This window comes from Pleurodeles waltl, chromosome 2_1, assembly GCF_031143425.1.
Source record: "Pleurodeles waltl isolate 20211129_DDA chromosome 2_1, aPleWal1.hap1.20221129, whole genome shotgun sequence".
NCBI lineage: Eukaryota > Metazoa > Chordata > Amphibia > Caudata > Salamandridae > Pleurodeles > Pleurodeles waltl.
The window spans coordinates 757,387,831-757,401,176 of record NC_090438.1 but is presented as its reverse complement, the minus strand read 5'-3'; the positions used below and the strand labels follow the sequence as shown (position 1 = coordinate 757,401,176).

The window sequence follows — 13,346 nt, the reverse complement described above, 5'->3', positions numbered from 1 at the left end:
CTCATACATTGAAGAAAGGCTGTTGAAGGCCTGCTAGCCTCAGCTATTCATGGTCCATGGTCCACCTTCACAAATCACTGTTATTACTCCCTACAATGGGATTTTCCATCAGCGAGCCCAAGTCTCATCTTCAACTTTTTCAGAAGCTCTGCTTCAATGAGGCTGTTCTAGTAATGGTCACCATGAGGATGTTGCAACTACTTCAGAGAGTCTGGGGCATTTGGGCTATGATCTTAATATTTCAGCCACGAGCTACTGTCCCAGCTTTGATGGGTCTGAAACTACTTGGAGCATATCGCATTTCCCTCCTGTCCCAAATTCGTAGGCACATGTGGGTCATTCAGTGGACCACTCGCCAGCGGTGAACCCAACAATGTGGGTGCCTAATAGGCAGTATTCGGCTTTCCGGCAAAGCATTCAATAGTATATGTTGGATGCCAGAGTGGTGTTTGGCAGGTAATACTTCTCTCCACCTCCTGAGATATCAGTGTTGATGGATGTGTCCACTTCAGAGATGGGCAGTCACCTGGATAAGGTGGAGATCATAGGCATCTGGCCTCCTTTGGAGCAGCCACATTACATCAGTATTTTCTAGCTGCATGCCACACTCTAAAGGCATTTATTTTTTCTATTATGAGCAGGTCTAAACAGATATTGATGGAAAAAACTGGCACCTTGTGGTAAGGGAGCAAGAAGGGTGGCGTGTGGTCTCCGCCTTTCTATCTGGGTGCCATGAATCTGTGACAGCTCCTGAATCTTCCCAGAGTCTCTCTGACATTGAGTAACATGGTAGAATCCCTCAACATCAGAATTAGGCTTTGTCTTGCAAATCATGAATGCCATCTGCAGTGGATGATGGTACTGCATGTCTGTACTTGATGGGCCATGGCCTACATAGACCTTTTTGCTACTTCCGAAAACAATTAGTACCCCACCTTTTGCATTCTAGCGTTTCCTTCTTGAGCATCATTAGGTATGCCTTCCCTCTTTATTGGCAGTTCGGCCTCCATTCTGCATTTCAGCCTCTGCTACTTCTCCCAAGGGTCTTGAAAAATGTGAGGCAGGACCATGCATAGCTGATTCTGGTTGCCTTGGGTTGGGCCATGAGGGTTCTGTACTCAGAACCGCTGAGCCTCAGCATCTTCCTGCCTCTTCAGCTTCCCCTTCTGGAGAATCTGCTGTGCCAGCAACAGTCTCCTGAACTTCCACAATCTGTGCCTTCATGCAATTGAGCTGAACCAGCTGAGAGTTTCTGACCTACCATCAGAGGGTAGTGGTCCAAGTTCATCACCTAGTGTGAGAAGAAGCAGGTTGCTGTCTGCAAGCTATGTTGTCTTTGTTTGCCTGATCTGTCCCTCTTTTTTTTCAAATCATCCATTATGATTCAGTTCTTAAAATGGCGTTTGCACTTCTTTCCTTCTGCCTTCTTTATTGTGCCACATCGGAACCTCAGTTTAGTCCTGTCATTCTTGATGTGTACTCTAAGATTTCTAACAGTGAAGACATTGTTACTCATTGCAAGCACTTATCTGATAGAGACTTCTAGTTGCAGAATCCTTACCTTAGAATTTTCCCCCAGGCGTCAGACTGGATCCAGAGACTTTATCTGCGAGCAATACCCTTGCGCATCAGTAGGTGGCATCGGTTGACTCGGCTGGCGTCTTAGTCGCCATGATGAAATCTGGAGTAGTACATTGATGCCGCTTCAGCGCAGTGACGTCAGATCTTTTCTTTTCGCACCATGCGCTGAAACGGAGAGAGCTACACTGATCTCTCTTTGACCAATTTCAACCATTTTGTCGAGTTTTTGGGTGAGTTTTTTCCCGAAGACCGGTTTCAACCCATGCGAGGGCTGTCACCGCATGATGTCGGTGACAGATCTGCATCGGGTCTGTTTGTTGTGTGTGGAACATGACCACGACTCGAAGTTGTGCTCAGAGTGCCGGGCCATGCACCTGAGGTCCCCTCCGGATCCACTCTCAGATCTGCACTGGCGCCGGTTGTACCATTGAGACCTTCCCTGACACTCACCAATGTCGACCCAATCCTCATCCCTGATGACTGAGTAGGAACGGCATCAGCCGGCATCGGCTCTGTCTCCGATGGGGCCTATTCACCCCAGGTCGGATACTGACACTTTTTCTTATGGGTCAGAATTCGGGGAATGATTGGAGGGGTCCCTGGACCCTTATGAATACCAGGATGACGCTAATTTGGACTGGTCACAGGAGTTGGGCGAGGTCAGTGGCCTGGACACTTCTCCAGACGCTGGCATGCTGACTTCTCCTACCGTGGCTACGGCAGAGGGAGCAACTTATTCTATGGTGGTCAGTAGGGCGGCTGAGGTCCTTGGCCTTGTGCTTCCTAATGTAAAGGTCAGGTCAAATCTCCTGACGGAGGTGCTTCAGCCAGGGGCTTCTACTTCAGAACCCCTTTTGCCGTTTAATGAAGCCCTCACTGATGTCCTCTTGGGTACTTGGTCCAAACCCAACACAGGGGCTCCTGTGAACAGGACTATCGCACGCCGCCATCGGCCTGCCCGAACAACCCTAAATTCCTGTCCCAACACCCCACACCTGAGAGTCTTGTCATCCAGGCTTCCTGTTTCTCTGGCGCATTCCCTTCCACACACCCAGATAGGGAATCAAAAAGGCTGAAACAATTTGGGAAGATGTTTTCTTTCTCCACTCTTGCGCTGTGGTCCGTGAACACCACATGCCTTTTGGGCTGCAATATCCACTCTCTGTGGTATACGGTTGCGCAAGTTTTGCCGCAGATACCGGAGGAGGTCCGTGCTGTCGTCTCCCAAGCTGTCACCAGTGCAAGAGATGCCGCGAAGTACACAATCCGATGTGGGATGGACACGACTGACTCTCAAGGCAGATGGGTTGCGACGACGGTGGCCTTGAGGCGCCATGCCTGGTTGTGTATGTCTGTTTTTTCAGGGGATGTCCAACAGTCTCTTATGGACATGCCCTTTGATGGCTCCCATCTCTCTGGAGACAAGGCAGACTCTGCCTTGGAGAGATTCAAGGGCTCCCTGGCTACGGCTCGGTCCCTTGGCCTTTCCACTGCCACTTGCCCCCAACAGTCCACCTTTAGCCCATTTTGTGGCCAGGGAAGGGGCTCCCTGTCATGTCCCCAACCAAGTCACGGTGCCACCCATGCTGTTCAGCCACCAAGTGGCTGGGGACTCGGAATCCCACGTGGGCGTGGGACAGGGAACCAGATGTCTGCCCAGTCCACCCCTGCCTCCGCTGCAGCCTCCAAACTCTCCTACTCTGTCCCCTGACTCCGATCCAGTTGGCGGCAGGATTCACCATCAACTGCCCCACTGGGAATCCATCACTACAGACAGGTAGGTTTTGCAGTTAGTTCGAAAGGGCTATTCCCTCCCTTCGAATCTGCCCCACCAGCCATGCCTCCCATCAGTCAGCCATTTTCCGGAGGATCATTTGGCACTTCTCCGCCAGGAACTCTCATCTCTCTTGGCCAAGGGAGCCATAGAGAAGGTCCCTGTGCCAGAATTAGGTTGTGGTTGTTATTCCCGCTACTTTGTGGTGTTGAAAAAGAACAAGGGCTTGCGTCTTATCCTAGACCTTCGGGACCTCAATTAACTTTCTCAAGAAGGAGAAATTCAAAATGCTCTCCCTGGCTCAGGTCCTGTCTGCCTTAGATCCAGGAGACTGGATGGTAGCATTGGACTTGCAGGACACTTATTTCCACATTCCCATTCTGCCTGCCCACAGACTTTACCTGCGATTTGTCGTAGGTCACTAGCACTTTCAGTTCACCGTGCTCCCCTTCGGCCTTACCAGTGCCACCGTGCTCCCCTTCGGCCTCACCAGTGCCCCTCTGGTGTTCCAGAAAGTGATGGCAGTGGTTGCAGCTCATCTGCGCCGATTGGGGGTTTCTGTCTTCCCCTACCTCAACGACTGGCTATTGAAGGCGGACTTACCCCAGAAAGTCATCTTCCACCTTCAGACTACGGTGAGCCTCCTGCACATGCTGGGGTTCACTATAAACGTGCCAAAGTCACACCTGACTCCCACAAAGACGCTCCCTTTCATCTGAGCTATTCTGGACACTGCAGTTTCAGGCTTATCCTCCCGAAAAGCGAATCCAAGATATTCAGGCTATGATTCTGATCTTTCAGCCTCTATCTTGGGTTTTAGTGAGACTGACCCTGAGCTGCTGGGCCTCATGGCCTCCTGCTAATGGCACATGCCCTCCTGCTAATGGCACATGCCAGCTGGCATATGCGGGCTCTGCAGTGGGACTTGAAGTTCCAATGGGCGCAGCATCAGGGAAATCTCTCTGACATGATTGAGATCTCCGAGGGGACTGTTGTGGTGTTTTCGAATCCGCACTGGGTCCACGGCAGTTCCCTCTCCCTTCCCCAGCCAGATCTATCCAAAGTGACAGATGCGTCACTTTGGGGTTGGGGTGGCCACATGGGAGAGGCGGAGATCAGATGCCTCTGGTCTCCGGCGGAGTCTGGGCTCCATATCAACCTTCTGGAGCTCTGGGCGATCAGGCTTGCTTTGAAAGCATTTCTTCCCTTTCTCAAAGGAAAGTAGTGCAAGTGTTCATAGATAACACTACCGCCATGTGGCACTGCAACAAACAGGGCAGAGTTGGGTCTTGGACCCTTTGTCAGGAGGCACTACGCCTCTGGACATGGCTGGAACATCAGGGCATTACCCTGGTGGTTAAACATCTGGCGGACTCTCTGAATGCCAGAGCAGATGAACTCAGCTGTCAATGCACAATCGATCATGAATGCCATGCGAGGTGAAAGGTGGTGCAAGGTCTCTTTTAGCAGTGGGGAGAGCCTTGGTTAGATCTGTTCACCTCCACAGAGAACACGCAATGTCAGCTGTTTTGCGCGTTTGAGTTTCCCAGGTGGCACGCTTTTCATCTCAAGTGGAACTCAGGCCTCCTTTCCGCCGCATACCAGAGTTCTCAAGAAGATCAGAAACAACATGGACTAAGTTATATTGGTGACTCCAGACTGGGCACAGAGAGAATGGCAATTGACTGCTTTTGACCTTCCACCCGAAGTCTGCGATATTGTCTTGGCAGCCAGGCGTCCCTCTACCAAAACTGTATATGCCTGTCGTTGGCATATATCTGTGGAATGGTGTACCAATAAATCTGTTGATTCCCCCCTCTGCTCCTCTTTCTGAGGTTCTTTTGTTCTTTAGCCCAGCAGGGCTCTGCTTTGGGCATCATAAAGGGTTTTTATCAGCTATTTAGGCTTTTCTTAGGTTTCCTAATCAGCCCTCTCTATTTAAATCTCCTACTGTCAATCGATTCCTTAAAGGTCTCAACCATTTATTTCCTCCCACTCAATTTATCATGCCTTAGTGGGACATCAGTCTTGTCCTTACTTACTTAGTGTGTGTACTCCCTTTGAGCCAATGCACAATTGCGCTTTACGGCTCCTCACTTTCAAAACTGTCTTTCTTGTTGCCAGCACTTCTGCTCGCAGAGTAAGTTAGCTTCAAGCTCTTTCTTCAAAGCCTCCATTCTTGTCTGTGCACCCTGACAAAGTGGTTTTGCGCACTAAGGCTTTCTTCCTTCCCAAGGTTGTTACGTCTTTTCATGTAGGCCAGTCCATCACCTTGCCTACTTTTGGATTTCTGGGTGGATGACCCACTATTTGTTGGCTATGTGGGTGCGAAGAAAGGGAAGGTGGTGCAAAAACTTACCATCTCTCGATGGGTACTTCTTTGCATCAAGATGTGCTATGCTTTGGCCAAGAAGCAACCCCCTGAGAACTTACGTGCTCATTCCACTAGAGCATCTGCTGCTTCAACTGCGTTAGCACGCAAAGTTCCTGTCTTGGATATCTGCCAGGCAGCTAGGTGGGCATCCCAGCACACGTTTGCTAAACATTACTACCTGGACAGTCAGGTCGGTCGGTACGGCTACTTTGGTTGTTCGGTCCTGCAGGACTTTCTAGTGTGATCTTGCTTCTTAGCCCACCTCCGAGGATGGCATTGCTTGGGTATCTATTTTAAGGTAAGGAATCTGCAACTAGAGTTTCTGTTAGATGCACAAGTTGCTTACCTTCGGTAACAAATATCTGGTAGGGACGTATTCTAGTTGCAGATTCCTTTCCAACCCACCATCCTCCCCGCTTGTGGACTGATTTCTAGGGACAGGTATTCCCCCTTCAGGTTCTTAGCCCTGGTCTACCAATCTCAGTGTTTTTAGCGGCTCTGCGCTTTGGCGTGGAAAGTGATTAAAAGAAACTGACATCACTGAGCTGAGGCAGAGTCTATGTACTACTCCCAACATCATGACTGCGACTACGACACCAACAACACCCGTGGAGTCAACTGTGGCGCAAGGGTATTGCTTGAAGAAAAAATCTCTGGATCCAGTCTGACGGCTGGGGGAAAATTCTAAGGTAAGGAATCTTCAACTAGAATATGTCTCTACCAGATATTTCGTTATCAAAGGTAAGTAACTTGTACTTAATAGACATTTTTATTGTCAGTAAATACAAAAGAGCCTTTATGCAGTGCATTTTTACAGCTTGTGGTTATACATAATATAGTTATTGCTGCGGTTTTAGAAATTACATACTTGTGGTGTAGTATATCATGATGCCGCTACATTTTGCTCTTCGATCCATATAATGTGCTGTTTGACGTTTTTGTTATTAAACAACCTGCTAACATAAACTGCTCTCCACTTGCACCACACTCCATGCTGGTGTGTTTTCGATGACTTGGCACTGTAGTTGCATGGTGTTGTGCTTCTCTATTTGTTGGTTTAATTATTGCAGTCATCTGCTCATGTATAACTTGTGTTTGCCTATTGCAGGGTTTTAGTACCACATTCTTGGAGTACCTTGATAAAGTATAGCCAATATTCTGATTTCTGGTGTGAGTGTTATGAGTCCCAGTAACAGTATGGACCTGCCCTTGTTGTACGTGGGGTTATCCTTCACCTCATATCTGTTTGTGCCCTTGGTTAAGGTAGATTATTCGGTGAATTGTGTCTGTGCATTTGGACTATCTCGTCCCATTGCTCTATTTCTTTCTGTACTGAATATTGTGTCTTTCCATAGAAAAGTACTGATTTATATGTAGTCCATAGTTATGTACTAGGGTTTGAAAGGTCTGTAGTGAGTTGTCCTCGTATAGTAATCATATGGTGCTAATAACAGCCTCCTATGAGGCTACCAATGTTTGTTTTTGAGCGCACCACCTTGTATGGGTAAGCCCCTCAACTATAACAGGGCCTGAAAGATTTGGTTTTGTGTAAGGGATGACTCATTTAAGGCAGCCCACAGCTGACCAAAAGTAGAAGGTTCTTGGGATATGACTGGTGGGAAACAGGATTGTATGCAGTTCTCTGTTTTTAAACTGCGGATTGGTGTATCCTGTTTCTGTTACATGATTTCTTGCTAGCCAGTATGCCACCCCTTGCAACTATGCTACCAACTAGAAACCCTGGAAATCTGGGACTCCAAGTTCACCTTTGCTTGGAGTGTCTGTAGGAGCCGGCTCTGTATATACACTATATATAGATGAGATAGTGTGCAGTGTCCAGGGGTTCCCCAGAGGCTTGACAGATGAATTACTAGTTAATAGTAATGCTCTATTTGTGGTAGTGTGGTTGACTAGTTAGGGTGATCAGAGGGTAGTGTTAAGCATTTGTTGTACAGACACAAGCAAATAGAATAAACACACACTCAATGACTTAACTCCAGACCAATAGGTTTTTATATAGAAAATATATTTTGTTAATTTATTTCTAGAACCACAAGATTCAGTTTGCAGGTAAGTACATAAAATGAAAGATACTTAGAACGTTGAATGGAATCAACAATGTATACAATTTTCTTCGAAATGGCAAAAAGCTATTTTAAAAATGGACACAGTGCAATTTTCAACAGTTCCTGGGGAAGATAAGTAAAGTACAGCTTCTGACATAAGGAACAAACTTACGGGTTTAGCCCACTGTTGGGTGTTCAAGATAACCCCAAGCTCCCAGCACCAGGAACACAGGGCCAGTTAGGTGCAGAGGTCAACCAAGAGCCAAAATAACATGGGCCCCTGTGGAGACGGGGTACGCTGGTTCCGGTCTTCTTGCAGGTAAGTACCTGTGTTGTCAGAGGGCAGACTAGGGGGGTTTAGAGGAGCACTGGAGGGCCCCAAGTAGGCACCAATCCCACACTGGCACAGGGGCGGCTGGGTGCAGAGTGCAAACAAGGTGCCTGGTTTCCAATGGAACTCTATGGGGGGGCCACAGGGGTCACTTAGGCACTGCAGGCAAGGCACAGGGGGCCTTCTCGGGCAAGCCACCGACTGGATAGGGTGGCGGGCCACCTGCTGGTCGTAGCTGCACCAGTGGTCGAGTCTCGGGGCTGCGGGTGCAGTGCTTTTGCAGACGTCGGATATCTTCGTCACATTCAGGGTTGTCCTCGGGATTTCCTCTGCAGGCGTCATCATGGAGGGGTGGAGAGGTGAGCCCAGGGTGGACACACTTTCGGAATCGCCTAGGGAGCCTCTCTGGCTAGTTGGGCCACCTGGACACGGGCCGTGGGCGTTGGGAGCAGAGTGGTTTAGGACTCACGCTTCTGGAGAGAGGTGGGAGTCCTTTAGAAGCAGTTTCTTCTTCCTTCTTGTTGGTCAGGTCCGTTGTCCACGGGAGTTTCTTGGTCCTCTGTGATGCAGGCAGTCCCCTGGAGGCTTTTCGGGGGTCGCTGGACCTGCAGAACGCGTTGCTCTTCTTTTGCAGCTTTTTGAAGCAGGAGACGGGCCATTAGGGCTGTGGCCGAGTCAGTTGTTGTCTCCTTCTCCTCTCTGTGGGGTTTTCAGCTCAGCAGTCCTCCTCCTTTCTTGAGGTCATCAGGAATCTGGTGAGATGGGTTCAGGGGGGCCCTTAAATTCTAAATTTAGGGGCGTGTTAGGGTTGGGGGCAATAGCCAGTGGTTACTGTCTCTGAGGGTGGCTATGCCCTCCTTGTGCCAATTCCCTTTGGGGAGTGGGGCACATTCCTATCCCTATTGGTCTTAATCCTCCAAAGCAAAATGGGGGATTTGTCAAGGAGTGGGGGTTACTTCAGCTCTGGACACCTTAGGGGTGGTCCTGGCTGGGGGGTGACTTCTCCTTGTTTTTCCTAATTTTCCCTCTGGACTTGCTGGCAAAATTTGGGCTGTGTCTGGGGGGGGGGGAGGGAGGGGGTGGCATCTCCATTAGCTGGAGTGCCCTGGGGGGCACTGTAATCCGAGGCTTGAGCCTTTGAGGCCCACCATCAGGTGTTAAGGTTCCTGCAGGGGGAGGTGTGAAGCCCCTCCACCCAGGACAGACTTTGTTTCTGACCACAGAGTGCACAAAGGCACTCACCCCAAGGGGTCAGAAACTCATCTGAAAGTAGCAGGCTGGCACAGATCGGTCAGTCTTACACTAGCATTTGGGCTAACATACAGGGGGCATCTCTAAGATGCCCTCTGTGTGCATTTTTCAATAAATCCCACACTGGCATCAGTGTGGGTTTATTGTGCTGAGACGTTTGATACCAAGCTTCCCAGTATTCAATGAAGCCATTACGGTGCTGCGGAATTCGTAATGACATACTCCCAAACCATATACTTAATATGGCTACCCTCCACTTACAATGTCCAAGAATTGACTTAGACACTGTAGGGGCATAGTGCTCATGCAGCTATGCCCTCACCTGTGGTATAGTGCACCCTGTCTTAGGGCTGTAATGCCTGCTAGAGGGGTGACTTACCTATTACCCAGGTAGTGGTTTGTGGGCATGGCACCCTGAGAGGAATGCCATGTTGACTTAGCCTTTTTCTCCCCACCAGCACACACAAGCTGCAAGGCAGTGTGCATGTGCTAAGGGAGGGGTCCCCAGGGTGGCATAATACATGCTGCAGCCCTTAGAGACCTTCCCTGGCCACAGGGTCCCTGGTATCATTGGTACCTTTTACAAGGGACTTAACTGTGTGCCAGGGCTGTGCCAAATGGTTGAACAAAGATACAGTTTTAGGGAAAGAACACTGCTGCTGGGGCCTGGTTAGCAGGGTCCCAGCACACTTTCAATCAAAGTTGGCATCAACACTAGGCAAAAGGTGGGGGGAGGGGGTAACCATGCCAACAGTGGCATTTTCCTACAGTGGCGTTTTGGCCAGAGTATTACTCTGCTGAGACTGCTAAATTAGGTTGCCAAGCTGGGCATCCAGATCACAAAAACTTTTGAGTGGCCTCAAAAAGGATCAATTCAAAAAATAGTTTAATAACCCAGGGAGCATAACCATTTTTGTTACAACCACATGGCCCATAGCTGATAATGGCGGTGTAGACCAACATCCAATTTGCGGGTAAGTGAATGCATCGCTCTCTTTAAATTTCCCTCTATTAAGTCCTCCTCAGTATGGTACATGTTAACCATAGGTGTCTGAAAGTATGGGAAGCCCAACAAAGTGTTTCCCTTCTCAGATTCACGTTGTGTTATTGTGGCAATTTGTGGCATGGGAATACACAGGTTTTCCCCCATTAAACTATAAGTTTGAGACATTTCATAATAATGTTAATATTTGATAGAAACTTCAAACTGCAGATTCCTTACCTTAGAATATTCCTAAGCGTTAGGCTGTACCCAGAAATGTTGTATCAGTTCCACTTGCATGCCAGTGGATGGTGTTTTCTGCCCCGGAAGTGATGTGCACGGTGCCTATATAGGCTCCCCCCACAGCGTGCTGACCTTGGTTCCTTCTTTTCTGCACCATCAGGATGGATCCGGATCAAGGTCCCCTCAGCCATTTTATTGCCTGCTTTGATTATTTTGTCGATGACTGGTGTGCTATTTTTGCTTTTCTGACAGTAAAATCTCCAAAAGAAATCCACTGGGTTCAAGCCTTGTGGAGCTTGTCATCGACAGATGTCGGTGACAAATCCCCACTTTGTCTTTTTGTGGTACCTTGAAAAGGACCACAACTTCACATCGTGTATGGAGTCCAGAACCATGAACCCGAAGACCATCAAAGAGTCTTCCATTAAACTTTTGGCCACTTGTCACACAACTCAGCGTCACTTCAAGTCCTGTTCACATGGGATGTCTCTGGACTGCTTCCAGAGTCACTCACATCAGTCTTTGTCCTACTCCAGGACTTCTTCTGGTAAGTCCCTCAAGAAGAAGTCCAAGAAGTCGAAGTGCGCTCTTTTAATACTGTGTAGCCAGCACCAAATTTAAAGACATCTTTACTTATTGCTCAAACTTTCACAACCCACCAAAAATCGGCTTGCACCCACCAGTGGGTCACTACCCGCAGTTCGGGAAACACTGATATAGAAGGACCTGGGTGCGAAGTAGCCATGGCCTAACCATATGCATTTGAGTGTTGTTATGACTGGGTTATATGCTCGCGACTGAATCAATCTCTGGTAGCAAAGATGGGTGTATTCTGAAGGGACTAGTTCTTGCCACTTTTCCACATCTCCTCACCATGGTGCCTTTTCTGCTGTCAGTGTTTCTGTCCAAACAGTTTTTGTCTTTTTAGTTTGATAAATTGGTACAATTTCGTACATGTGGAGAGTGATAGGTTGAAAGTTTATTACTCCAAATTTAAATATAAATATAAAACCAAATGAATGCCAGCGCCTTTAACACATCCATAGCCTGAACAGATGTCGTGTCATTCTAAGTGTAATAGTAAGTTGCTTTCATATGATGAGGGTTAGCTAATTTCTATTCAACTAAGACACTAACTCAATTATATTCTAATTTCAGGTATTTACAATTTCTAAGGAGCTGGTTCCCCGTGTGCTTTCACGAATTGTAGAAGCAGTTTCTGAAGAGATAAGTCGCCTGATGCAGTGTGTTTCATCCTTTAGTAGAAATGGAGCATTACAGGTATTTGTGTTTTAATGTGTTAAGAATCAACTATTGTAAATACACCACACAGCAGAGTCACACAGGAACAAGACAAATTGTGAAGGTGTGTCCAGCAATGCTGCAATAAAGAAGCAAAGGCAGACATACTGATGGAAGTATTAGCGGATGTGGCGTTCACCTTCAAACTGGGTCTCCTATAGTGTTATCTGAAGACACAGGAGGGCAGCCCATTAAGGGAAGAATACAAGTAAAATGGCCAGGTGATAGGCAGAAATTGGAGGTGCAGCGAAACGTTTGTAAAGAAGTGGTTATGGAAGGGTTTGGTGCTATGTGTGGGTTGCTTGATCTCTATTACTTTTTTGAGGACTACATCACCCAGACGTCCATGAAACATAGGAGGAGAAAGTGATGATTAAGTTGTTTGTTTGGTGCTACAATAGGTGTCTCTTCATCCTACTGTGTAGGACTCTTGCATGCTTTTTCTTTGTTGAGGACTACATCTCCCAGAGTACCTGAAGCTCAGGTGAAGGAGAAGATACCAGTATATTTATTTGGTGCTACACCCCTTCATTCCGCTCTGCAAGAAAGGCGTGCCCAGGCAAGGCTGGGCACCGCCCCTTTTCATCTGAGTTTTTTCCTTCTTGTTTGTTTAGTCACTATGGGCAAAAGAAGCTGTCAGATTCCTTGTACTCATTGAGCATGGTAAGAAACGAAAGTCAACTTGAACTCTTGATAAATTTCTTGCCCATGGTGTGGTGTAATTCAGGAAGACTTAGCTGACGTCATAAAGTGTATTACTGTACCACTGCACGAAAGGACTTCATGTTTGATCTCTTCTGATTGCGCAAGAAGGCCCCTACCGCGTAGAGCGGATGTTCATTCTACCACCATGGATGAGTTCAGGCTAGTAGCGCTGTAAGGCCGGGAGATTTCCCAGATGGGTAGCACCCGTCATTGCAAATGAACATATTTTGTAACTGTAACCATAGTTTTTTCTTCGGCCTGGCTAATGATTTTTGAAAAGCACTTGTATGCTTGCTTTCAGGTAGCCGTTGGGCAAAACTTTATTTTTTCAACTTGGCAATTTTGGTAAAGGCTCAAGAATTTGGCGCTGACTATCAGTACTTCTGCATCATGCTGCCACATATCAGAATATATGATGTAGAACAGGGGATCCCAAACTTTTTAGAACCACGACCAACATTTTAGAGCAACAGACATTCGTGACCCACCTAGTTTTAATGGACATGAGGAGGGTGACTTTTTTAATGTAACCAAAGCATCATGTGGTAGCACACCGTCATTTACTGACAGCATATTTGCCTCTTGAAGGGCCACTGAATTTGCACACATACAGTATTACTGATAACACTAAATTGCACACAAATGATGATGACTGGAAATCTGGTTTTAGTGAATATTTATAATTTGTGCATCACCAAGTAAAGTGTCTAGATTTGATGTGAAAATGTTTGTGCCAT

At 47.5% G+C, this 13,346-nt stretch overlaps 1 protein-coding gene across 4 annotated transcripts in view; it reads left to right on the top strand.

Moving 5' to 3' along the window:
* The window catches only part of EXOC2 (exocyst complex component 2), a 1,213,422-nt gene that overhangs the window by 1,121,560 nt on the left and 78,516 nt on the right, over nt 1-13,346 (top strand). For all 4 annotated transcript variants that reach the window (XM_069217791.1, XM_069217808.1, XM_069217816.1 and 1 more), the window contains one exon: nt 11,761-11,883. In XM_069217791.1, the coding sequence (XP_069073892.1) occupies nt 11,761-11,883 (123 nt within the window). The remainder of the gene's footprint in view (nt 1-11,760; nt 11,884-13,346) is intronic.